This window comes from Pseudoliparis swirei, chromosome 6, assembly GCF_029220125.1.
Source record: "Pseudoliparis swirei isolate HS2019 ecotype Mariana Trench chromosome 6, NWPU_hadal_v1, whole genome shotgun sequence".
NCBI lineage: Eukaryota > Metazoa > Chordata > Actinopteri > Perciformes > Liparidae > Pseudoliparis > Pseudoliparis swirei.
Window position 1 is genome coordinate 14762649 of NC_079393.1, and position 27954 is coordinate 14790602.

Sequence of the window (27954 nt, forward strand, 5' to 3'; positions counted from 1 at the left end):
CTGATCAACTTATATTCAGGCTTTATGCTGTGAAGGTGGGATGATCGATGTATTGGGTAAAATATATTTCCTTGTAGACCTTCCAACAATTTGTCTTGTGTGGATCGGCATTATTTTTTGCTTCAAAATCCTCTTTTATGACAAAACCATTTGATCAATAACAGCTGTGATATGTCAGCGGTCTAAAATGAGCAAGCACCCGATATCAATCCTGTCCTACATCTTATTTGATGGATTCATTTCAAAATGATTGATCGTTCAAGCGCCTGTGGCTCCAGACCTCGGCTCTTTACTGAGCTTCAGTAGGTTCTCCTGTAGAGGGCACTGGAGAACAGAGGAACATTATTTTTACATTTTCTTTTTGCTTCCCTACAAGCCAAAGTGCAGGGTTGAAGTAACACAACACCGTTACTCTCGTTACTGTAACAACATTATTTGTATCCTTGTACAATTTTTAGTTTTTCTTAAAATATATTCGTCACAGGTAGCTTACATTTCATGTCGCATCCGAGTCAAAAATAAATTCACATGAAAAAAGTCCTGATAAAATAATAACTAATAATAATAATATTTCAGCAGGTACTGCAGAAAGGAAAGCTGCAGGTGTGTTTGAGGGCAGAGTTCCATCTTCAGGGAGGTGCCACTCCAAAAGTTATACGTTACAAATGTTGTGGGCCGCGGAGGTCACTGGCAAAGGTCACTTAAATCAAATGAAGGATCGCCGGGGTTGGTTACAATGAGCGTTATTTTACCGCACCAAAAAGTGTTTCATCTATATCAATGAGCCCCATTTAGCTCAATAGTCTTGGATTGGAGGAGCACAGTGGGACCAGAGGGCTACTGCACTGGTTGTAGTGGTTCAGAGTGGACTGGTCTTGTTCTGCTTTGAGGAAGACTCAAACATTTTTTTTACAGAAATGTGTATTAAATCTTTTCTCAAGTTTGACCAAATATGGCGAAACCACATAAATGAAAGTGAAAGTTTCAAAGAAGTGAAGAGGAAGTGTGTCCGTTTGACTTGCAATGAAACTGTTGCCGTGATGAACAATTATAATATATATATATTTTGTATTATTATTTATTTATTTATTTTATTTTATTTATAAAAAAAAAATGTTTTATTCCAGACTCGTGAGTCCATAAATCAACAAATACAACAACAATATATACAATTCAATCCAATACGGGGACACGGGTACAATCACTGCAGTTAAAAAGTCACAACATACAAACACTTCATACAAACACTGTCCAAAGGATGTAATAAAAACCATTAAAAATAAGTCATACATATTAAAATAAAGTAATAAAAACCATTAAATGTAAGTTATACATACTATAAAAAGTAGGTAATAAAAAACCATTAAAAATAAGTCATACATACTATTAAAAGTAATTAATAAAAACCATTAAAAACAAGTCATACATATTAAAATAAAGTAATAAAAACCATAAAAGTAAGTAATAAAACCATTAAAAGTAAGTAATAAAAACCATTAAAAGTAAGTAATAAAAACCATTAAAAGTAAGTCGTACATACTATTAAAGCAAGTAATAAAAACCTTTAAAAGTAAGTCATACATATTACAACTAAGTAATAAAACCATTAAAATTAAGTCATACATACTATTAAAGGAAGTAATACAAACCATTAAAAACAAGTCATACATATTAAAATAAAGTAATAAAAACCATTAAAGTAAGTAATAAAAACCATTAAAAGTAAGTAATAAAAACCATTAAAAGTAAGTCATACATACTATTAAAGGAAGTAATAAAAACCTTTAAAAGTAAGTCATACATATTACAACTAAGTAATAAATCCATTAAAAGTAAGTCATACATATTAAAATAAAGTAATAAAAAACATTACATGTAAGTCATACATACTATTAAAGGAAGTAATAAAAACCATTACAAATAAAATATACATATTAAAACGAGAATCAATTTGCTGTGCATCGTAAAGTAATACGAAGGTGAGAAATAATCGACCCCCTTATCACCTTTTTCACCCCTCATGAGTTTGCAGGTATGTATCTGACATGTATAATTATTGAGTACGTTAAGGATTAAAACTGCACTTAAATTACATGGATATTCTTATAAATTCAACGTATTTGTATTGTTAACAACTAAACAACTTGCTCATAGCAATTCTACAAAAGACATATTACCACATAAAACTCCTGTTACATTTTATTAACTGATTGAGGTCTGAAGAGGTAAGTTAAACAATATTTAGCGAAAAGCAAAGATTAGAGAAAAAGAATAAAAGGGTAATGGAAATTCCTCCCTTATTCCTGGTAATGTATGTAATGACCTGACTCCACCGCCAGAGGGCGACCGTTGCCTGGCTAAGAAAAGACTCCGTATGTATTTCTGCAAAAGTAGGAACGATAGGCAGTATGATGGAGACAGAAATAAGAGGCAGAGGCAGCAATGTCATGAGTACAATGAGTATCCGCAATATTTGTAATATTTTCATGAACCGAATCAACAACCTGACAGTGTAGGACATGAAGTTACCGACAAACGTCACCCTAACTGTTGAATGTTTTTATTTTTCAGTCTTTTTGGAGGACATGGAGCTTACACACTGGACTGCACTGTCCTAAGGCAGTGAGCACTCCAGTAGATGGTTTAATTGGAGTGCCATCACTTGGGGAACAGATTACGCAGGAGTGTTAAAGACGTCTTTCAACATTTGCCAACACGCTATGAATAGAGCGTGTGTGTGTGTGTGTGTGTGTGTGTGTGTGTGTGTGTTTGTGTGTGTGAGAGAGAGTGATGGTGAGGGGTTGTCAATGTCGCTGTCGACACAAATCTATGGACAAGACTTGCATTCAACTTCTAGATTTTGGATGACACAGACACTTTTGTCAACACAGACTGGACACAGAAGAACGAGCAGAGGACACCAGCTGTTTTCTTGTTGTTATTTATTATGATGTCATCACAGTCTCTTTATTGCACGTTTTATAAACGCGGAACTATTGCTTTGATTGATCAGTTCCAGAGTTCAGCTCAACCTCAGCTTCATTTTGCCACAGAGATCTTGTCTTGTTTCAAAGTCGAGAGGCCAAGGACACATTTAGTTGTATAAGCAAGGGGCTACAGCACAGAGACCTTTGTCGAGCACATGGCAGTTGGCAGAGGCTGAATAGAGAAGCAATGTCCGTCGTGGATGGCTTGCTGTATGAAAGGGATATTGATGAGGAAAGCCAATTAAAGCAGCTTCCACGGAGAGTTATGGGGTACATGAGATGATAAACTTAGTACCGTGGCGTGAGAAAGGTGTCTCATTTCAAACCGATGCATTTTCTTTACTTGTGAGTGACATTTTAATTTTCCCATACACTCTCCACATTCTTTATCTACCTTCCCAATGTCCCTCCTCCAACTTCTTCAAGTCTGCCTCGTTGGCATGTGGGCACCCAGATCTGAGCGCTTCAGTCTGTTGGTCCGGATTAGGGGGTCTTGGCTGATATCGACTCAGAAGCCAGTTTCACACATAGAGTTGAGATGAGGTGGACACAAGGTGGCAGAGGAAAGATTCAAGGGGGGGTTAAAAAGAGCGGGTCAGAGGGAGAGTGTGAGACTGCTGTCCGAGACGAGTACCCTGGCCTAATGAGAGGGGAATCCGGGTTAAGTTCTCTATTTGTGTGACCATTAAACGCTGGGAGTAGAGTACTGGGCCTTGCTGAGCCAAATCTCATCACTTGTTGCCAATTTGAATCACAACCAGCAACCAGTCTTTCCTCTTTCTATTCCTCTTCTCTTTTTTTCTCGCTTTCTCCTCACCCCTCCTCCCACCGTCCTCTCCATGCAGACAAATAGACATTCCGGCAGCGGATGTGGCGGTGGTTGTCCATAGCAACCTGCCATGCGGGGTGTATCTTGTGGAAGCAGGACCACTGAGTGAATGGCTAAGCCTTCTGCTTACAAAGACTGGGAATCTCTGAGATGCTTTCAGGTTCCATAGCGGCGCTGTGACTTCTGGGCTGTGGGAGTGCTTTACATAATCCAGCAGCAGCTCCCCTCTGCTCTGCCACATCACTCTCGCCTTCTGCTCTCTGCACCTAAACACACACGCCCCAATGTAGGTCGGCTCATCTTGGCGCATCCTCTTAAATTCTTCCAATCTATTATTCCGTGTGATAATCACAGGGTGCTGCTGGAGAGCGGTTGTGCAAAGGTGTAGCCGGTCAAGAGATGCTCAACAGTTCTGCCTGTACCTACTATATGCATTTTAACATGGTGAAACCACATTTAAAATGCTTGTCTGGGGAAGAAAAATAAGTGATTCTGATCACATTTTAGATATATCAAGTATATCAGTCACACTTTATTTTAGAAAGCATATTATCGTATGTAACCATTTATAATCAGTTTATTCTAATTACAATATAGTCTTGCACGAGAGGCCACTTTTTACCAATAAAATATGATGTAACCATCGTGCTAAATTAGTTTAGGCTATTAAAAAGAGTTTTTTTTTTTTTTCCCATTTATTTTCCAGACCTCATAACTGTCAGCCAGCAGAGAGTGTTTTGTATTTCCAGCTGCTAACAGAGAGTTCGATGGGATGTTTTGATAAATGTAATGCAAGTTCTGCATATGAGTTCTACTCTAACATCATTTTGTTGGATGATGGGATCTGCCAGCAGCTGACATCGTGCGCTCTGCTTCCTCTCCTGAGCCTCTCTGGGACGACCGTAGCCAGCTGCTCACTGTGCCTCTCAATGTGGACACATTTAACACAGGCATGTAGACTGCACACTTAAATAAGTACACGACTCAGCGACTTCCCTTATTGGTACATGAGCTTTTCTCTTCCCCTTCCTTTTTTTATTGGAGCAGCTAAGCTGTAAGAAATGTAATGGAAAATCATTGTGATGGGTGTCTATCAGAAATATCCTTTTCATATTTTTTTAATCACAGACTGGAAAGAGAAGGGGGGTAGAGAAAGTCATTTCAACCTAAGAATTCCTCAGATTCACCGTTTTCAACACTTTAGGTAAACAATCAATAGCAGAAGGCTTGCTAGGGAATAAAACTAACTGGCATTGTGTTGCCCTGAAACATGTGCGCTATACTGGGGTCACTTTTACATTTACCAGACAAGGATTTGTATCTGGTAATCCCTATCTGGAGCATTATCAAACATACATTAAGGCACATAGCCATATTAAAAACATCACCACACACTGTATCTATGGGGCACGAAGAACATAAGCTACCACTCCCCTGTCGTTGAACAAACTGCAACATGTGTTCAGCAAAGAAGAAAGTTTCCCTCCATTAGTGAGTTATTTGAGCACAAATTCGTAATTACCGGTTAAGACACCAATTTGTGTTTGTTGACAGAACGATTGCAGCTCTGTCCATATTGACAGTTTTGAGGCAAAATAAATGTATTTGATGTGCTATATCTTTTCAGTTGTTAGTTGTTATTAGCAATCTATTACAACAATCCTCTAAATAAACAGGCAGTTTGAGAGTGGGAGTGAACATACTGTCTCCTTGGTGAACACATGTCTGGAACTATGGCCATTAAGATAAAGGGATTCCATGATTTAGAAATACAAAAATTAACATTTGTATCAAAAGCAAAACATATTTTCCCTGCAAAAACAGCTACAACGGGGTCTTTATATTGATCTAGGATGCAAAGAAAATATATATCGAGATGAATAGGTGAATTGTCAAACTGAAAATTGTTTTGGCACAGTGTAACTGTAAGTCGATGAGTTTGGTGGATATTTGTACATGCCTGTTCCAGCCATCCTCCACCGTCCAGTTTATGCTTTTGTCCACATTCATTCAAGGGTTACATGACTGTCAACATTGTGCTGTTTGAACCATCAGTAGTATAATATACAAATGTACAGATACACAATAGAAATACATACATAATTAGTTATTACAATGAGACCTACAAAAAAGCATGAGAATAAAAAGTCTGTGGGCTATTGCAGGTGAGGCAAGCAGAGCCACAAATGTGCATCCAGACTGAGGGACACACACCCTCCTACCATGGTTAATCGCATGTCTATTTACACTGCATCATAACAAAGCTATCAAAAACAAAGGCTCCAAAAAATCCTCCTAAAAACTTTTTTTTGTTCTTTTGTTTCTCTACTTACAACAATGTCAATTCCATGTATGTACATCCCTAGAAAATAATTTAATTATAGTTACACACTTTCTACATTTTTGAAACGATATACTTCTAGTCCACAAGGGAGATTGTTTGTTTGTGCATGTATTTGTGTGTACGTGTACGTATGTTTATGTGTGTGTGTTTTTGTATATCGTGTGTGTGACTGAGGTGGGCAGTGATGGTTTCATGGGGATAATGTTCATGGATTGGCTAACAGTCGCAGGGTAGAGTTAGAGAGTGCACGGGATGTGGTCACAGAGAGGAAGTAGTGGAGTCGACAATTTCTCTCCCGTTGCACACGGTTGGGACGTGTTGGGAGCTGACAGAAGCTGAAGAGAGAGAGACAGAGAAAAAAGAAGATAAATGCATAGAAAAGGTCAATCAAGCATACTCAGACATCATATTTATGCATATATTCATTCATAACAGACTTCCTTAATTGAGGATTTTTGCTGCCAAATCCGAAAACTATTAATAAAGCAATATATGTATGAAACTATGCCATTACATTTAAATCACATTAACACAATGTCAAACAATCCTAATATTGATTGAGGTCTAGATGCTAGTGTAGAAAGAGCAATGCCTTAAGGTTCAAGGTTTTTTTTATTTTTTAAATAACTTTTTTTTGATTTGCAAATTATATGAGGGAGAGTCACCTGATGCAAATGACATCAGTGGGGGTGTAATATAATAATCAGGTCTAATCACTGCTAATTTACAAGCCATTTGTAAAGAAACTTGTTTGGAGTTGCACCAAACCCTAAAATTATCTTTTTTGTGAGGCCAGTTCCGTACTGAGGAATATGTTAGACTTTCCAGTAACCTCTTGGGGGATTGCTTCTGTCATCTCACCGTACTGTCCTACACCACAGTTCTGTCTGCGCAATGCCATTCTCTGCAGTCTAACAGGCTTACGATGGAAACTGTTAATCATGCATCACCGTAAAGGAGGAACAGATATCCATATTTAGAGACCTTTCATGCTCGGGACATTATAACTTGGCTGTAGATACAAAATAAAGAAAACAAACACCTCGATAGTTATTAATTCAAGATTTTGTGTCCCGCTATAGAAAAAGTGGAACATAAGGTGGCTAAATATCGAATGCGGAAATCCCCCATTTGACAGAGTTATACTAATAATAGAGCAGGACAGTGCTGCTCTAAACCCCTGTCTCTTAAAAAAATGAGGGAACTGCATGTAACCTACCGTGAGATGCATATGTGGTGGCAGCCCCACTGACACTGAAGCGATTGAGGTTCAGTCTGTGGCTGGTCACATTCTTTTGGGGCTGGAACATGATGATATGGACCTTAGGAGCAAACATGCAGCCCAGGACCACAAAGCCACTCAGACTGACTGAGATACACATGGTCGTGGTCTGAACCTGCAGAGGAAAGAGGAGGAGACAGTAATTAGGAGCCAGACTTTGATGAATACATCTTATGCTAATGTAGTACAAAGTAATTGCTGTTCAGAGCTAATTTGGTGATAATAATCTGTAATAAGGAACATTTGTCAATGGGACTTTTTCAAATGAGTATTACAAATTACTTAACAGAAACTAAAACAATAATACATTGGATGGATAGATTTAAAGCATACAAATTCCTAAAGTAATTGAACAATCTCGATTCGCAAACTGAGCCAATGAAGCCTGTAAATAATAAGCGTAACTTAATTTATTTGGCAGATTCTGTTACCTAGCAACAGTTTAGAGGATACCAATTAGAGGGTGGATCAATACAATACTTAATCAATAGAGACCACAGAGGGCACAACTAATAGTATCTCAGTAGTAGCTTTTATTTAATTCTCTTTGACTTATTGTACAAAATCAATGCGAAATCTAATTTGAGGCCGGTCTAAAATGGTGTTTGCAGTCTGTCCCTCTCAGGTTGCCAAGTCATTGCTGTGTCTAATTGTGTGTCGCACAGATGTTTCACAGGGTTTAATAACATCAACACACAGTATAATCGCAGTACTGTACAGAGAAGCACATTAATAATCAACCCTTCAACATCTTGTCTGTGTGTGTGTATACTCGTGTGTATGAGTGGGTGGGGTGGGGTGGCGGGGGGGATGTTGGCGATGTTGTGCCTCTACCTGACTAATCTAAAAGTCAGATTACAAGGCCGAGAGAGAGAGAGAGAGAGAGAGAGAGATGTATTTTTATAGGGATCAAATGAGCGGCCCTGGCATCAGCATTCCTCTCATGCCCTTTGATAGTGTGCACAGTGTGTGTGTGTCGTCAGAAACGTGTGATTTAGGTGTGTGTGTGTGTGCTTAAGATGTGTATGGATCATATGAACACTCCCCCCCCACCACATTGCTGTTAAATCTGGACATGTGTCAGCAGTTTGACAGAGCCTGCCTGTTTGCCATGCCGATACGGCAGAGCCGGAACATTTGCCAGCAGGATTAGAAATGACTGTGTTGTCAATGCTTTGTAACCTGTGTGGGTGTATTACCACGTTGAGGGGACAACATCTTTCTAACACAATTATATTGTCTTCAGTATTGTCTGACAATGTCTTCCAAAAAGACAGAGTGTGTGTGTGTGTGTGTGTTGAGGAAGATACCCTGTAGTCACTGGATGTAACAGAGAAGATGGGAAGAAAAGCCAGCCAAATGATACAGGTGGTGTACATGGTGAATCCAATAAACTTGGCCTCGTTGAAGTTCTCGGGGCACTTCCTGGTCTTGAAGGCATACCTAGAGGGAGAGAATCGTATTTCTGATTAGTTACAGACCATCTAAAATGTATGCCTACTCTACTTGAATTATCATTGAAATTGAGTTTTTTTTGTTTTAGTTGATCCAAGAGCCCAGCGAGATTGTTGAGCTCATAAGTAAATGACAACGTTTTGTCTAGGTGTGCATGAAAACATATGGCCACAAAACACAGTGAACAAAGTTCTCAGGGTGGAGAACATGAAGCACTTCAGTTGGGACCTTTTAACCCTTGTGTTGCCTTAGGGTCATTTTGACCCGAATCAATATTACACCCCCCCCCCGCCTTTTTTTTTTTTTTTTTTTCATGTTTCACCCTCCCTTTTTTATTTTTTATTTATTTTTTTTTATTTTTTTTTCAATTTTTGTGAATTAAGCAAAAATTAAAAAATTTAATTTTTATTATTATTAATATTTTTAGTTTGAGGTGTTTGTTTGTTTGTTGTTTTGTTGAAGAAACAAGAACATTAACATAAACATTGAATGGAATCAAATCCTAAAGCGGGGGAGGTGTAATATTGATTATTGAAAAAAAAACAAATGAGTTAAGGAAACTATCATGACAAATCAAACCATGAAACACTTACACAGTACACAGGATGACCAGGAGCACGTCATATCCCAGCGAAAGCAGCATGCTGGAGTCGCGTACATTACACTTGAGGATGACAGTCTGTCGTCGCTCTGGCAACGTAAAGCGGCGTGTCCCGGGAACTTCCAGCAGCAGCCACACCGACACCATCACTAACTGGACGGAGATTAAACTCAGACAGATGAACACCTGAAACAGAAGGGAGGAAAGAAGGGTAAGGTCATCAAGATCCACTGTCTGTCTGTCCATCCATCTGAATGATGCAGATGGATAGACGTGAGGCTGCGATCACTCACCTGAGAGGACGGACTAATGAAGCGAGGCCTCACTGCACCCGCGCCGTCTTTCATGCCATTGAAAATCCTGGCGATTCGGTTTGTTTTGGTGAGGAGGGCGGAGTAGCAGATAGCAAACGAAGTGCCCAGGCCGAGGCGGCGCAGCGCACAGGTGGCAGGAGAGGGTTTGGCTAAGAAGAGGAAAGTCATGGCGTAGGACATGAAGACTCCAGAGAGGAGGATGTAACATAGCTCTCTGCCCGAAGCTTTCACCAGCGGTGTGTGGTTGTTTCGGATAAACACCCAGAACACCAGACCGGTGCACATGAACCTGTGGAGTTAAGCAGCACAACAGACACGCAAAGTCATGAAGTCACAGTTTTGAGAGGGCTGAGCTATACATAACACACTGTATCACAATAATCACACACATTTCTCATAACATCATGCATGTTTAGGAATGGAAAAGCACAAGTAAACCAACAGCTCGCTAAGCCCTACTCTCATTTTTGTTCAAATCTTATGAAAGGGATCCTACACCTACAGACATATCATAGTAACAGACTAAAGTTGTCCCAGGCAAAAAGTCAGCATGCTGACCAGATGATAATCCAGAGAAGAAGAAAGAAGCTGCATTGCTGTTGTATTGCTGTGAAGAGGTGTCTGTGGCTCAGTGGTTAATAGGGTGGTATCTCCTCCCATTAGTGTACGAGTGGGTGTGAATGTGTGAATGATGTAGTGTTAAAGTGCTTTGAGTAGTCGGAAGACTAGAAAAGCACAGGTCCAGGTCCAAGACCTACATAGTCCTAGTATTTAGGTATAATAAGGAAAACTGTGTGGTGATACTTTATTTCAACTTTAACACTACAAGAGAAAATGCTTTAGGATGATGACTAACTGATGTGTTTGGCAAACATGACAGCATCTTGGGTAACATTGGCAGGGGTTGCTGCAGCGTAAATATCTCTAAATCTAATATAAAGCAGCACAGCTGCTAATGTTATCTTCAGCTCTAATGGCCTCCAGCACCTACTGGAACGCAATGGGGAAATACTTACGGCTGTCCTCGACCAAAGAATTTCTTGACCAACACTCATAGTTTTTTTTAAACTCATCAACTAGTTGATTTAATCAACAGATTTGGAGAGCAGATTTTGTTCACAAATGAACGAAGAAAAGAAGCAAAAGCACCACTCACAATCTTGTATTTAGCAGAGATTGTTTAATAAGTTTCTTCAATAAGAGGAGAGCAACCAACTCGGTAAAATTCAAGCATGTCTTAAAGACATAAAAACATGGATGACCTGCAACTTCTTGATGTTAAACTCAGACAAAACCGAAGTAATTTTAATCGGCCCTGAGCACCTCAGAGATCAATTATCTGGTGATGTGGTTTCTGTAGACGGCATTGCCCTGGCATCCAACACCACTGTAAAGAATCTTGCCGTTATCTTTGATCGGGACTTGTCCTTTAACTCCCACGTAAAGCAAATCTCAAGGACTGCATTCTTTCATCTACGTAATATTTCAAAAATCAGGCACATCTTGTCTCAAAAAGATGCAGAAATATTGGTTCACGCGTTCGTTACTTCGAGACTGGATTACTGCAACTCCTTATTATCAGGCTGCTCTAATAAGTCTCTTAGGTCCCTCCAGTTGATCCAGAATGCTGCAGCTCATATTCTCACTAAAACTAAGAAAAGAGATCACATCACTCCTGCACTAGCTGCTCTGCACTGGCTACCCATAAAATCAAGAATCACTTTTAAAATTCTTCTCTTAACCTACAAAGCCTTGATTGGTGATGCACCATCATATCTTAAGGAGCTTGTAGTACCATATTGCCCCACTAGAGGGCTACGCTCACTAAATGCGGGACTACTTGTAGTTCCTAGAGTCTTAAAAAGTAGAATAGGAGCCAGAGCCTTTAGTTATCAAGCTCCTCTTCTTTGGAACCAGCTTCCACCTTCAGTCCGGGAGGCAGACACAGTCACCTCGTTTAAGAGTAGACTTAAGACCTTCCTCTTTGACAGAGCTTATAGTTAGGGCTGAATCAGGTTCACCTGGTCCAGCCCCTTGATATGCTGCTATAGGCTTATAGCTGCCGGGGGACGTTTTAGGATGCACTGAGTACCTATCTCCTCTTTTTTTCTCTCCTTAAGGATGAATTTTCATCTCTCAATCACACGTTACTAACTCTGCTTTCTCCCCGGAGTCCTTTTGACTTCACGTCTCATGGGGTCATCGGACCCTATGAGACGGCATAGATCCTATCTGCCTGATGGATCATCGAGGTCTGGGTCGTGGAATTCCTGCTACCGACTACGCCACTGTCCTGTTGAGACTCCGCCCACTGTTGAGACTCCGCCCACTCCTCCTCTCTACCGCCATCTGCCTGATGGATCGTGGAGGTCTCCATCGTGGAATATGCCTTCTATGAACTATTCATACACTCTGTCACATTCATTGAATGTATTTAAACTCTAAATCTGTCCTTCTGGTCACATTACATCTATTGCATCTGTCCATCCTGGAGAGGGATCCTCCTCTGTTGCTCTCCTGAAGGTTTCTTCCCTTTTTTTCCCCCTGAAGGGTTATTTGGGAGTTTTTCCTGGTCCGATGTGAGGTTTTGGGGCAGGGATGTCTATGTGTACAGATTGTAAAGCACTCCGAGACAAATTTGTAATTTGTGAAATTGGGCTATACAAATAAACTTAATTGAATTGAATTGAATAAAGCATTTATCATGAAACATTGAATCGGCTTTTTCGTTGACCAACGATTGATTGGTTAGCTAAACAACTACAGTAATGACCTTATGCGTATGAAAGTACCACCATTACTGTAGGTAGTAAGTTAGGAGTCAGAGATATGATAATAGCCCTTTAACACTCACCCTACACAGGCGATGGCAATTGGACCAATCGCCCAAGCATCTTCCCACATAATATAGTCCTCAGGAAGGTCGTAACAGGACGTCAGCTCATCAGTGGGCCACTGGCCAGGAGCGCAAGGCGAGCAGGTGAACTCATCAGCCAGGTATTCATGAGGCTCGCAGGCTGTACAGATCCAGCAGCAGTACTCACCTGGGAAACAGGAATATGAACAGCAGAATGTGTCAGTCTGAGATTTCTCAAAGGGCACTGCTGCTTGGTATGACAAGCTGTGACAAAGAAGAACATTGTTGAAATTCAGTCTCCTACCTGCCTGCATTTTCTTCATCTCATTGCGTTCACAGGGGTCGCTGCACTGCGAGGTGGGCACCACTTCTTTGGGCCAGTGGATCAGATCGTTGTTTAGAGTCAGAATCACTGCCCAATCACCTACTGGCGCGTAAACGTAACGATTGGCAGAGCGCTGGTAGCTGAAGATGTTGTATCGGCCCACGCCATCCCCCTGGGAATCAAATTTCACTACTGTCTCACTGCCTGGAGGAGAGAAAGGGGCTGCAGGGGGTGAGAGGAGACAAAGAATGGCAAAGAAAGTGATAAGATGAATGGAAAAGAGGAGATTAAAGCAAAACAATCCGAAACAATCATCCCATTGATGTCTCATTCATGCCTCTTATAAGCAACAGTGAGGACAGAGACAATGAGCCATGGTCAGTTAAGGAGTCCAGAACGGACAGTGACAGGCATTATAATAGTGGTTTCATTGATGAAGACCAGCCACTTACCAAACTATTTGCTAAGAGGCTATAAATGCCTGGTATGCTTGGTAATGTCTGTGTTTATCAATGGCCCCCCATCTTCCCTGAGGTCCCATACGGACAAAACACTGCTCTGAATTCCAATCTAACAAAGTTTATTATCAGATGCATCATCAACAAACTGCCTCTAAAGTCATATAGGCATGAAGTTAGAAGACTGAATCCCTGAGCAGTACTATAGCTACCCACACATTGATAGAATTAGCCTCTGGTTCTCTTATGTGAGGGAGGTGCACTGCTGAAACTGCCAAATTGGTTTATATACAAGTTGTTATGAAAGGATTACCTTCTGCCCTGAGGATGTGGGAACAGAAAAGATTGTAAAATTGGCAGGATCCTGAAACCATTAAAAAAAAACATGGAGAAAAGCAGCCATGCACTGAGAAAAAAAGAAACTTTGTGATGTGTCGCATGCAGTGTTGGACCTGAAAGTGCTGACACTTGGTCGTTCTGACACAGACAAAGTGTACGTCACTCCTACAGTGCCACTTCTGTCCTCACGGCGGGGCAATCAACTCCGTGCTGCTGACATACTGTATAGGACTAAAGTGTTATACGCGGCTGCCTCCCCTGTCAAATGTTGATGTCGCTGGGTTTATAAAGCATCACTCTTCAGCATCTAACAAGGTCTTCAGTGCACAGCAGCATTGATGGAACTGTGCTGCCTTTCCTCATATATATGTGTCATTGGGTAACTGAAGAAATCACCAGCCAAACGTACAGCTTGGGATCAGGGGAATGAATCAAAATACGCATTGTGTATGGCAGCCTGTGGAAGCTCCATTAGGTTTTACCTTACAGTGTGATGGTTACGGTATTGCTCTGAGCGCTATGGGAGGCTGTGCTGACAGAACCAACGCTCTGACCCTGCTGTTAGAGGCATGTGCGTGTGTGCCTGCACCACTGACGAGGTCTAAAGCTGGACTATTGTTGTGAAGCTCAGAGTGCTCGGAGAAGAATGGCGTGTCAGATGGCAGCAGAGGAGGTTAGGGTTTATGAAATCCATAAATCACAGAGACAGCACACCCCTCTATCTTTCTCCTCTCGCTCTGTCACAGGAAATTCTAAGTGTCAAGTCTTCTTTGGATTTTGGGGCTAAATGTCTTCGTGACAGCTAAATGAAAAATGATTTCATTAAGATGGTGATAATATCTCCAGACGAAAGAGAGATATGAATCCATTATATTCCAAGTTGACAGATAATAAAGTCTGCTAATAACACTGAGCAATAAGACAAGCTGGGTCTCCTCCTTCTAGACACTAATACACACTCACAAAAACACTTTGCCATGAATCAAAATACGCATTGTGTATGGCAGCCTGTGGAAGCTCCATTAGGTTTTACCTTACAGTGTGATGTGATGGGTGCTGCTTGCTCACGAGCGCTGGGGGAGGCTGCTGACAGCTCTGAAACTCTGGAGCGAGCTATATCTGAGCCAAAGTGTCCTCCCTCACACAGTAACAACCTTCCTGACCTCACCAGTCTGGATTCAGGCCGACCCACTGGCGACGGGGCTCCTTGCTGTCTCTTTCTCTGAGCAGCTTCACTAGCAGCCTCTCTCTCTCTCTTCCTATCCTTCCTTCTCGACTTCTGACCAGCATTTGACAGAACCTGACCCAGATCCCTCTTCTCTGATCTCAGGGATCTCAGGCACTGCTGCACTCGCTCTTTTCTTCCTCTTTTTCTTCCTACCCTAAAGAGGGTACTTTGGAGGGATCTGTGTCTCTTGATCTCTCCTCTCACCCCTTCCTCAAGGCTCTCCTCCTTCCCTCCTCTCTCTCCCTCCTCTTCTCTCTCTCTTCTCTTCATGGCTTCATTCCGTCTGTCCATGGCTGCTCTGATGCCAGTAGCACTGAGCTGACACCTGTGTTTCGTTTCAAAACTGCGCGTTTCATGAGATCTCTGCCTCTGACCTCTCTGTCTGACTGCTCTGTCTGGATGTCTGCTCATCACCTGAATGAAACCCCTGAGAAGACAGGACTGAGCTCTCCTTCCTTCCTTCCCCACCTCCACCCTCTACCCCTCACACCTCACCCACCAACCTGCCCCCCCTCTGTCCCAGAGGACTACCTCGACACCACAATCGCTCCGACGACGCCTGCCCCAACAACTACAGCTGCATGTAGCTGTAGGTACATGCTGCACAACATCAGGATCTTCGCGCCCTTCTACTCAGAAGGCGGCGCCTGATCCAGGGCGAGTTCTCCTGGTCCCGCTGGCTGGTAAGGCCATCCGGACTACTGCAACTCCTCATCCAGGTCCACCCTGCAGCTCATCTCCAATGCAGCACGCCTCTCGAACCTCAGCTCTCCTCCGCCCTTCACCACTCTGGCTCCTCCGCTCTCTCCACTCCGCTGGTCTGCACTGCATCCGTGTGCTCTGCTGCCGCTTCAAACCAGCCGTCCCACGCGTCCTATGATCACACGTACTACATCCGTTATACTCCGCACGTGACGCGTACCGCGTTAATCCTGCCTCCGGCACCTCAACGGCTAATCACTGTTGCCTCCCCCTAATCACTGTCGGAACTCCTGCTCACATCAGTTGTGGAAGTGGCTCGAGACTGACATCCGACTTCCGTCTTCGGCTATCCACACCTTTTCCCACTTAGATAGCACTTACTTATGGTACTTTTGTTTCGACTTATGTTTTGAGGAAATGTTACTTCCTCTTTCTGTTCTTGTCTTTAGTTGTAGGGAGGTTGAAATGCACTTATTGTAAGTCGCTTTGGATAAAAGCGTCTGCTAAATGACATGTAATGTAATGTAATGAGCTAATTATCATAACTGCACCTTATTGGGACCCTAGATCTGTGCTGAAGCCTAATTAGCTGTATTTGGTAATTACGTGTAGTACAGACTAAAGAGATAACGGGATTAGCCGACAGACCCATCTGAGGGCGCCGTATTGCCCTTGACTTCACTCTAACGGATCACATTCAAAGAGCAATAACCTCAGGGAACTGGTGATTCTTCTCTATAACCAACACCAGAGACCTTGCTGATGTGACAGAGCAAGCAGCTTATCAGAAAAAGTGTTTGAGGGTGCAAGTTAGAGCTGGCGAAGGCCACCAAGACCCTGGTGACTGCAGAGAGCCGAGACAAGCAGGCCAACTTGACTTGACTGACGGACAACACTGTCTCCTCAGCACTTTCCTGGGATCAATTAAAACATCTGGTCAACTCTGAGATCCCGCAGCCGAACGGATTTGATTCTGTCTAAACAAAATTGGGAGACTATACAGACAAAATCTGAGCACCATGGCCTCAGATTTAGAGGTGCTAAATCTCATCCCTGCAACATGCCCAAGTGAGTGCTGGAGGACCACATCATCTGCAAACAGCAAAGAGGCGATCCTGAGACCGCCAAAGCTGAGGTTCTCCACCCCCCAGCTGCGCCTAGATATCCTGTCCGTGAAAGTCACGAACAGGACCGGTGATAAAGGGCAGCCCTGGCGGAGGGCAACACCCACCGGGAACGTGTTTGACTTAATGCCGAGAATACGAGCACAGCTCCTACTGCAGGCGTACAGAGACCGGATGGCCCGATGCAACAGGTCCGGCACTCCATACTTCCAGAGCACCCCCAACAAAAAACCAAGAGGGACCCTGTCGAAATCCTTCTCCAAATCTACAAAGTACAAAGCTCAGACTGGTTGGGAAAACTCCCAGGAGCCCTACAGTAGTCTTGCGACGGTGAAGTGCTGGTCCATTGTTTCACGACCAGGACGGAATCCGAACTGCTCATCTTGAATCTGAGGTTCGACAAGCGGTCGAGCATACTGGCATAAGCTTTTCCCGGGAGGCTGTGTCGTTTGAAACCCCGATAGTTCGAGCACACTCTCCGGTCCCCCTTTTTGAAGATGGGAACCACCACTCCGCTCTGCCAGTCCATGGACACTGTTCTCGACCCCCATGCGACATTGAAAACGCTTGTCAGCCAAGAAACCTTCAGCATCTCAAGGGGATCTCATGCATCCCCGGCGGTGAATCAAATTATGATTGTGCTAGATGAAATATGAAAAAAGAAGGTATCATCAAACATGAACCTGAAGGGAATGTAATTGTCTCTCCTAAATTGCATGTTAATTAATACATAAATTGGCACAAAAGTAAAATTCAGGAGAAGTCATTAGTCTACATACCCAGAAAATTAAGCTTTCCATCGGATATATGTTAAGATATTTTCCTAGATAAGTGAAACATTAAACCATGTAACGGCTCGACAGGAAATGTCAGAGGATCACCAAATCAACCAAAATGTCCATCATGCAACACTTCAGACTGGACTCAAAGTGGTGGACCGACAGACAGACTTTTCCATCCATACAGCCGTGCCACTAGACTGAAAATCATTTGCATTTTGTCAGATATACAGGTACAGTGGGTAGAAAAGCTGAAAGGAAGTTTGTCCCTCAGCTACTTTTCTACAGCATGTTTCTGTGAGATGTAACTCTAACGAAGCGTGAACTGAACCAATTTCATAATTTGAAGAATTGAATGCGGTAGCTGCTTCCTAATAGCAGCTTGCGGGCTTTCCTGCTGTATCTTAAACATAACACAAGTTTAACCCTAAAACAATGCTGATTAATGATTCTGTGTGACCTCATCCAGACAGTATTTCTCACTGCCCAGTCCAGTCCAGCTGAGATCCACAGCAGGCTCCGCCCACAGTGTTGCTAGCATCCAATGGAGGACGAATGCCTTCCCAGAGACATTCTCCCCAAATCCTTCACTTTGTGGAGCTGAGGTTCACTGGAAATGATGAATCTTTTTAGACAAAATAATAACAACCCAAAGTGCCCTTTGCTGAACTGTGAATATACGACAGTTTATCTGAGAGGATTTATTGCATTGTCAACCAAAATCTACTCAATTTATCAAACAACGGAGACCACAGAGCGTCAACCAAATACCAGAACAAAAAAAGGAAAATATAGCTTGGTGAGACAAAAACTGTCGTTATGACGCAGCCTAACCAGATCCCTAATTTTGGTGAGATATTTTTTTTTCACATTCTCACTAAGTCGAGAAACACCTTATTATTCTAGCTTAATTAGAAGCTTGGTGAAAACAAGCTTTTCATTCAGAAGCTGTGAAATTGATTATGTTCTCGGCCATGTCCTGCTAAAGCGAAGCCCAAGGGGGGATTGTGGGTATTAAAGGTAGGGAGAGAGAGAGGAGGCAAAAGGGCTAGGGAGGAATAAGTAGGAATAAGTAATATAAGAGAGAGAGAATGAGTTTGTATGAGTGTGTGACTAAAAATGGAAAAAGCTGGTTGTTAAATAGTGGTTGTCAAGAGAATATAGAATTGTATTTCCAAGTGTCAATTCATCTGCATCCCTGATTTACTCCTAATTTAAGTGTGACAAAGTAAACACTTCATATACCTGCTCCAGGTAAAATACAACAGCTCTGCATGCTAATGGTGTGACCAACCTTTCTTATCCATCTTGTTTCTCCTCCAGAGCGTTGATGACCTTATACATCTGTGACCCACACAGACACACATCCCTGAGCATATGAAGATATGGACTCAGGGATGCACTCGCATGTCACACACACACACACACACACACACACACACACTCACACACACACACACACACACACACACACACACACACACACACACACACACACACACACACACACACACACACACACACACACACACACACACACACACACACACACACACACACACACACACAAGCAGACAGATCACATTAGCTATATTTGTTCTCCCTGTAGATTCAGTCACTGGGGACTGAGGAGCTGCCTGGGTCACGGACCAACAGGCCTCCAGGGAACAGAAGACAGATAGGGTGGAGAGAAGGAAGAGTGGAGAACAAGGAGGATAAATGTATAGGAGGAAAGGTGCAGCAGCACAAAGCTGAGGCTTGACTGAAATAAAGGTGGTGAGATAGAGGAGACAAAGAAAGAAATGGAAGGCCAAAAGCAGGGGGTGCTGGGAGGAAGGATGAGCCAAGAGACTAGATAAGGGCAATGAAAGGAGGGAAGTGACAAGGGAGAAGAGAGAAGAATACGAGAAAAAGGAGAGGCGATAGCAAGAGAGAAAAGCAAGAAGCTGGTGTGACAAGAGCAGGGATATAGGTGGACGGAGGAAAGCCTTTAGAAGAAGGAATCAATAGAGAAAGGGAAAGGATGAATGGAGGTAGGGATGAGCAAAGGGAAGAAGTGGAAGAACAGACCGGCACAGAGAAGCGGCGGAGGCAGGAGAGCAACCTTGTGAAGTCCGAGTGGGATTTGCTGTTGTTGAATGTAGAGAGAGAGAAGGACTCTTTCTGGGTGAGAGAGAGAATGGAGAGAGAGAGAGAGAGAGAGAGATGTATATAAAAAGTCAGAGTGAGAGAAAAAGAGACAGAAAGACAGAGAGGGACAGAGGCAGAGAGACAGAGGAAAGAGTGTGAAGAGAAAATGAGGGAGAGGAGGGAAGGTTGTTCTCTAGCATCTAAACGTTGCGGTAAGCTCGCTGCTCAATATGGCCCTGAAGGCCCACCGCCTCTGCTAACAGACGTATCACACACACACACACACACACACACACACACACACACACACACACACACGCACACGCACAGACATACACACACACACAGGGAGGGAAGGGGGTATATCACATCTATCATCACCATTTGAACAGAAGACTGCGTGCATGTGTGTATTTACTGATATGTTTGCTGCAGATCGGGTAGGTGGGTGGGTGTGTGGGAGTTGAATGATGGCTTTGAGATGTGTGTGGGTTGGGGGTGTCTGCAATTTTATACTGGAAAGAAACAAGCATTTCAGGCTGCATCTTTGAAAAAAAAAATGAAAAAAGAAAGCTGACTGTGTCTCTTGCGTGTACGTACAGCCGTTTTTGTGTGTGCGAAGTATGTAGCGAGGCACAAATGTGCCCCTGTGTCTATTCCTAGATGGCAGGGAGAAGTTCCCATGGTCTATCAGATCACTTCAACAATTGGCAATAGTGTTGGCTTCATTACCATAGCAACTAGCGAGATGAGACGAGACGTAGAGAGCTACATGTGAAAACACACTCCTACTCACACGACAAGCTGCCTCAGTGCACCACATACGCTCACAACGAAAACATCCTTTTCACAGCTGAAGCCACAGTTCACTATGTTATGATTGTAAAGTTAAGGACAGGGGACTGTATTTCAGAGTATTGAGAAGTATTACAAATAAGTGAGATCCAACTTTGACGCAATGCATAGAGTGTATAGTGAACATGCGTGTGAGAGGGAAAAGGAGATGGCAGAGAGAGAGCGATAGAGAGAGAGAGAGAGAGCGCTGAACAGTGTTGGTTTTCCGTCTGCTACGGTTCAGACTGAGAGCACTGCGGATGGTGATGCTGCAGTATTTATACCCCACATTCAACCTCAACTCACCTCAGCTCCTTTCCATACATGCTGTAGATGGAAATATGTATACGTACAGCAGTGTGCGTCATTCTGGGGGCTAAACCGTTCAATAGTTAAAAGCAAACGCCGCCACAGTTTTCAGTTTAACTGTACCGCCTTCTTCACCATCCTCATCTCTTATCAGCGCAGGTTCTCTGAATGCGTTTTTTTCCGAACCGGTGAAGCTGTTTGCCATGCTGTCACCGTCGTCACTGACATTGAGCTGTACAGAACTCAAGGTTCTTGAACAAGCTGTTACTCTCTTTGAAGAGTAGAGTCATGCGCCTCATGGACATACATCAGCGGTGAAAAGAAAGGAGGGGGAGCGGGAGAGGGGAATGTAAGGAAGAGATATGATCAGACATAAAGATGTAAGGAAGCCACACTGGAACCACCCACACACCTCTCTCTCCTCTCCAACTTACGCCGCACATTTTTAAACTTTCTGTGTGAATCTGCTTATCTATTCAATCCCCCTGTGTATGCATCCTATAAGGGAGTGGTTATCATCCGGCCAACCAGAGGCGGCGGCGACTGCAATCGCCTTGACTAGTTCCTCTCCCTCTCCTTTCCTCTCTATCTTCCTCACACTCTCTCTCTCTCTTTTTATCCTTCTTTATGTCTCCCTCCTTTCATGCACACATGCTCCAAGTCCTTTGATTTGTAGCAGAAATGAAGATGGGGAATTTCAAAGAGAATCCTTTTTTTAATGCTGGACGCATGCTGTCCCACTCCGGCATTCCCTCAGTGCTCCCTTGTTCCTTCTCTCCTTCCTTCCTTATTCCTGTCTTACTCCCTTTTACCTTACCCCAAACTCTCTTCTCTCATTGAGTCTGCCTGTCCGTATTATCTGTAAGCTTCCCTCCCCCTCCCTTCATATGTGATGTCTTTCGTCCTCCATCCATCCCTCCTGCTCTCTCCCCAGCGTCTCGCGGTAAAGCCGCCGTGTTGGCGCTGTTTGTCAGGACGTTTTGATGTCTGCTTCCTGGTCACGGTTGGTGGAGGAATAAGCACCTCTAAACCTGTGTCAGTCCCCGAGACACAGCTGTTTATTTATAACGCTGCCTTTGTACGCCATCTGTCAATCAAGCCAATCCTCTGTCTCTCCTCTCCCTCCTCTACAGAGACTGACAGGCAGCCTGCTATAGAAGCTATTATAACACACATAATCTCATTAGTTCAAGACAGAAGAATATGGCTGACGGATTAGCTGCAACTCTCATTCCTCAAACAACTTTGTAGTGTCGTATCAATTACGCATGGGTAATAGGTGTCAATAGCACAGCAGGCTCTGACAATACATAGCAATTAAGATGATTTGTCCCAGTACTTTTTTATGTTTTGTGGAAGGACAGCATCCTGGCGTTGTTCGTGAGAGGACTGTTAACTAGGCACAACACTCATCTTCCTGTCTGTTTATTGCGATCCCTCCCCTTTCCTCCACAACTTTCTCTCCTTCATTGACGTATTTTCACCCTCCATCCAGTTTGAACTGCTTATCTAGGATTCTACACTTGCTCCGGCTCCGTTACCTGTGAAGCTGACATTAAGGATGAAATCCCTGTAGAGTCTGCGCCCATCCAGTGCCTTCATGCTGTCGCACAGGTCGTTGGTGTTTAAGCACAGGCTGCGTTGCATATAATGGAGGGCATGAGCTATGGCGTACACCGCATTCACCACAAACATGATCTTGGACTCTGGTTCAAAGTTACTCTTGTCGATTGACAAGTCCATGTCACACGGTGGGAGAGACGTCGCTCCCAGTGCAACATCTCCCCCTCCTCCTGCTCCTCCCCCACCCAAGGAGCACTGGAACCGCTGCTCCCAGAATTCCCTGAACCAGGGATTACGATGGTTTTTGACTGGGTCCAGGCTGAGAAAATAGCGGTTGAATTCTGGCAGAGGATTGGCTGCCAGCTCAAGTGTGATGGCTCCTTCCGCGGTGACCTCATTTCCCTTGACAATGCTTTCCTGTGCACCCCAGCCATCGCTGGCCACCCAGATGAAGGAGGTGTTAAGCCTGGCAGCTGCTGCCAACAGCTCTCTGGCATCGTCGCTACGCAGGAAGAGGACGGCCACACGAGCGTTCGGCTTCTGGAGGAGCTGACGGATCACAGCTTCATAGGACTTCTTTGCGTTAGAACGCCCCACCTGGAAAAAATAAGGACATTAATGTAAAAACCGATGTACTGAAAATGTTACTTCTAATACTTTGATAATTTTTCATCTTTATTCAAAGGAAGAAACAAGTCAAAAATGGTGTTTGCGCTTCGTCTCGTGCCATTATGCATCGTGTTCTTAGAGATAAGCTTTAATAATCTTGGTCATAACTTATCACACCAGAGTAATATTACATCCGTTTGTGTGTAGCACAAAGATAAGGCATGGAAGCAACCCTTTATAAGCTCATACATTTAGGACCTCTGTGATTGTTATCGGTGTAGCTTCAGTCCGCAGTGTGAAACTGCTGATTAAAGTTTGTGGTTTTTTTGTATTTTGCTTTGAGCAATTTTTGCTAATATTAATGCACAGCTAAACTTATGTAATGTCTTACCTTCTCTGAAGTAGCGATACAGATGTTCCTCATGCGCGCCTCTTGTTCGAAGGCCTCTATACCGGTTTCACCGTAATCACCCTCCGATGCCACAGTGGACACGTATGTCCAGTTGAAAAACCGGAGGATCTCGGCCATGGCTTTGGCCTGGTAGAAGTCGGGGGGCACCGTGCGGGCGAAGTAATCGTAGCGGGTCTTATCACTGAGCTTGGCGCTAGTCGAAGCATAGCTTATCTGAGGAATCTGAAAGAGCCTGAGAAGATTGGCAACCTGTGGGGAGAGAAGGTAAAACGAGAAATAAATTGGCCGAAATCATTCACTCTTACTAATTAAAACATTTCGCTGAATTCTAGGAAATTAACATGAAATGATTGATTTATAGATTCAACAGATTCTGTGTAGCTTGAGTACAAATTTAATTGAATCTTATTGTATTTTTTGTCGCATTAACCTCGGTTTACTTTTTGCAAAGTGATACATAAAGTATTTTCCATAAGCTACCGTGTGGAGCTCACGAGTCAATGCATTGAAGCAGCTTCTTATTGTGTTTGCAATGCACACTTTTAGGAGGCAGCAACTGAAACAATTACTGTACAATCATTTAATGGGTCACTTGACAAAAGCTGGAGGATGGCCACCCCTTAGATTGCTTTATGGTTGCAACCATAATTAGTTACATAACCGATGCTCAGCGTTGATATCTGCTTAAAAAACTTCTGAAATCATTTGATCCACAACACAATATACTAGTTTATTCTTGGTTTATTCTTTGCTGAAATAATGTCAAAAACATCAAGTACAATATTATTAACTGCAATAAACTGCTCATCCATAAACATGCTGCAACTTGCAGGAGTGGTGTTGTTGTGTTGGAGGGTTTTGTTAAATTCCCCTTTGACTGTGCTGGAGAGCAGATAACCGTGAGCGTCAAGCCTACAACCAAGTATTACAAGTTTGATCTAAAATGACGAATCAAAAATGTAATAAAACAAGACATACACAAACATATTGTAATATATTTTTATATTCCTCAAATGAAAGATGAGAACATATTTAGAAGGTTGCTGCTGATAGGAATTACTTCATGCATAATGTGATTAATTTAGGATAAAAGACAATGCAGCAAGTGTCGGCGTATATGCACATGGAGAAACACAAAATAGCACACACAGCCCGCATGCACGCACACACACACACACACACACACACACACACTCTCACACACATGGAAGTTCAATAAATCACTGACTCATGCATTAGTGATGGACATCATCTAGGGTCTGCTGATGTCCATATAATATTCCCTTTTACTGTTGATTGGGGTTTGGGCATGTTCTCTTCATTACAATTTTAGTCACAGATGCCAACACAAACGTAATTATTACACATTCTCATGCGCACAAAGACAAGTAAACATTCACACACACTCACGGATAAACAGAAACTACACAGCCATTCTGTTCTTGCCTCAGTTTAATCCTTTTAGAGCGCATCACTCTGGGCTTTTATATATTTCATTCATAGCTCACTTGATGAGCTGTTTTGACAACATGTCAGAATCTCATTAGACTAATAATGTAGAAGATTAGAAACCACATTGTAGACACACACTGACAAAAACAGGCACCTGCATTGACACACAAGCACACACGCACACATACACACACACAAGGATGGCTGCTAATAATACTTCGGGCAGGTTTTATGGTTTTAAGATGGCAGTTGACATAAATGTCAGGGAAGGTCAGGCTGCAAAATGTAGCCGCATTGCTACATTACCTGCCACTGAGCAATGACTACAGCTAACTAAGAGGCCTGTCTGTAGGGACATGGAGAGTTTACTCTGTTCGTGAACGCTGCTCTCCTCCTGTGAAAGAGAGAGAGAGAGAAGAGAGATGTACTGAATGGGTTGAATATGAGAGACGAGTAGAAAAAAATGAAAGGGAAGGGGAAAAAATTGGTGCAGTGGAGGGCTGCTGTGTGTTTTTCTGCTTGGAATGCAAGTCACACACACAACACACAACACACACACACATAGAAACGAACGGAGGGGAGGAATTATGCTTGCTATGTGAATGCCCTCAAAACATTGGCGTTTAGTTTTGCATGGTTAACCATGAAATAATTCCCCATTACTTTATTGAGAAGCAACAGAGAGACTGGCCACATACAGCATCATTAAGGAGTAGCCGGGTTAGCTTCTCTGGCAACAGATCAGAAGGCAAAGCACAGTTCGACTCTCGTTAGCAGTGTTGCACTCGGAAAAAGACAGGTAAAAAACAACAGCAACGGCAACAAAGGGCAACAAGAAGGGGTAATTATGTGTGATGAAGGACAGAGACAGAGCGGATGTGTTAACAATGGCTGCCCCAGGAAGGAGGAGGATGAGAAGAAGGGGGCTGAGGTCAGCATAGAAGTGAGCTCTCCCCAAATAGCTGCAAGGGAGGCCTCTCAATGCATATCATGAAGGAAAAAAGAGAACTAAGCAGTGATGAGAAAGAAGAGAAGAAAGATTTAAGGGACAAAACAAGAGAACTACATAAACTGGGAGAGAGCGAAAAAGCGGGGATGATAAAGAGAAGACAGAGAGAAAGTTGCAAAGATTAGGGATTTAAGGACTGATAGGAGGATGCTTTTGTGCAGTCACAGAGGAGTAAGGGAGAGGGAGGTTTTATGCTAAACTATGCAAATTACCCAGCTCTGTGACAAGAGCTACAAGAGCCGAGGAGACACACAAGAACACACCAATGGAAAACCTGATTCTAAGAAATAAGTATCCACACACGCACACACTGCCATGTGACTGGAAGTCAGCCTCTGCACGCTTGGTCATGAGTAAAAGATGAGAGAAGAAGCCACCAAGTTAAAGTGCTTTTGTTACTTCTGTACCTGCATGCTGTGTCTTACCTGTATGGAGACGCTGCTGAAGGATCCACCTATGACTCCAGCGATCGCGAGCGGGCTGTCGTCCTGCAGAGCGTAAGATCCATCTGGACAGATGAACTCTGTGTCATCCACCTTAGTGAGGGAGGCTCTTACAAACTCCAGAGCCTAGGAAACACCCCCACATGGACATGTCATATCAAATGCTGTGTAACACAAAATATAGTCTATGTTATCTATTTATTCTTAATCGGTCTGTAACACATTTTAAATGATGTCCTTTATAAGAAATATGCAACATAAATAAAGACTGATTGATACTTTCCTATAATGTCATATTTCTCTCTCTTTGAAGGGACTATAAAACCCCATCGCTTTATACTAGCAGCTCTTATGCTTTTAGAATGGGGGTCCAAATTGCAAACGAACTCCGCTGACATCAAACAACATTATACAATATTGCTCGGATGTGGAGAACCAGACAGCGAACCTCCAACCCACTCAGGGAAACCAAACGTCAAGAATCCAGGGTTTATACAATCAGTCAAAAAGCTCATTGTATAAGATCCCTGGATGCATCATCCCTAAATAGCTCGGCAATAATACACAATATCTTTTTTGAAGATAATCTCTGAGGGAAAGCGCTATTTTTAATATATCTGCCTCATTTCCTTCTTTGCAAATTGCTTCAATCTCTATTTCTCATCAAGGATTTGCTGGTATTATTTGAGGCGAGATCTATATCCATCGTGGATGAAAGAGAATTTCTAGGTGCATTTACTTGACCTGAATATTACCTTTTAATGATGCCTTGTAGTTTTTATTCCATTTAAAATGTCCTTCTTACTTTATAGAGAAACTTTTTAAATATAAAATGTTGTCACATTTCAAGTCGCCCAGCAGAGCAAAAGTATCGACAACGAATTAAACAAACTGTATCTCAACAGCAATGGATCTAAATAGTTGAATGCAGATACAACTCAATGGTCAATAATGCAAAAAATAGTATATTCTCCGAGAATAAAAGCTCAGACTTTTATGTTTTATGTTTTCTGTAATGTGTTACTCTTTGCTTTCTTTTGAGGATTTCATTACTTTCACCATTGTCATATACATGGACAGAAATGCAGCAGATAATAGGTAGCAGCATAAACTGAAGATGGGAAAAGTAGTTTGTTATAAATGCTGTCAGGAACCATCTCCCTTAAAGAGACATGCACAGCATGTGTACAACGACCGCGCTCACCCACCTGCTCCAGTGCATAGGTATCTCTGGAGCAGGTGTCCAGGATGTGGACCCCGAGAGAGACCCCAGGCAACAACATGCTGTCCTGATTGATTCTGTCAATGGCAAACAGCATGGCCTCCAGCCTCTGGATCCCTCTTTCCTCGTTCACACGCCCACACTCCTCCATGCCGGCACCTTTCTCATGCACAGGGAACAGACCGCCGAGCACCAGATCTCCATCGATGCGGATCTCCTGGCGAGACTGAGGCGGGTCTCCGACAGAGAGCAAGACGCCACGACACATCATGACCAAGATTAGAGCGGGAATGCAGGCCACCATGTTGGGCTCAAGGAGGGATAGGATTGTCAAAATATGAGGAGAG

At 42.9% G+C, this 27954-nt stretch overlaps 1 protein-coding gene across 1 annotated transcript; it reads right to left on the reverse strand.

Annotated features, from left to right (window-relative positions):
* Positions 1-4918: 4918 nt before the first annotated feature.
* Positions 4919-27911, reverse strand: grm3 (glutamate receptor, metabotropic 3). The gene is made up of 11 exons (XM_056416584.1): positions 27594-27911; positions 26368-26511; positions 23461-23730; positions 22439-23057; positions 12974-13216; positions 12667-12856; positions 9792-10101; positions 9491-9684; positions 8753-8885; positions 7380-7557; positions 4919-6495 (listed from the first exon to the last, which is right to left on the reverse strand). Exons 1-11 carry the CDS (start codon positions 27909-27911, stop codon positions 6419-6421), a joined length of 2676 nt encoding a protein of 891 aa, XP_056272559.1. The 3' UTR covers positions 4919-6418.
* Between the last annotated feature and the right edge of the window lie 43 nt (positions 27912-27954).

Bases quoted from the DNA above. Each gene is read 5' to 3' on its own strand.
- grm3 (XM_056416584.1), bottom strand. From the start codon at position 27,911: ATGGTGGCCTGCATTCCCGCTCTAATCTTGGTCATGATGTGTCGTGGC. The intron at 23,731-26,367 runs GTAAGACACAGC...CTCTCCCCACAG, and splicing joins TCAGCAGCGTCTCCATACAG to GTTGCCAATCTTCTCAGGCT. The intron at 23,058-23,460 runs GTAAGACATTAC...TATTTTTTCCAG, and splicing joins GTATCGCTACTTCAGAGAAG to GTGGGGCGTTCTAACGCAAA.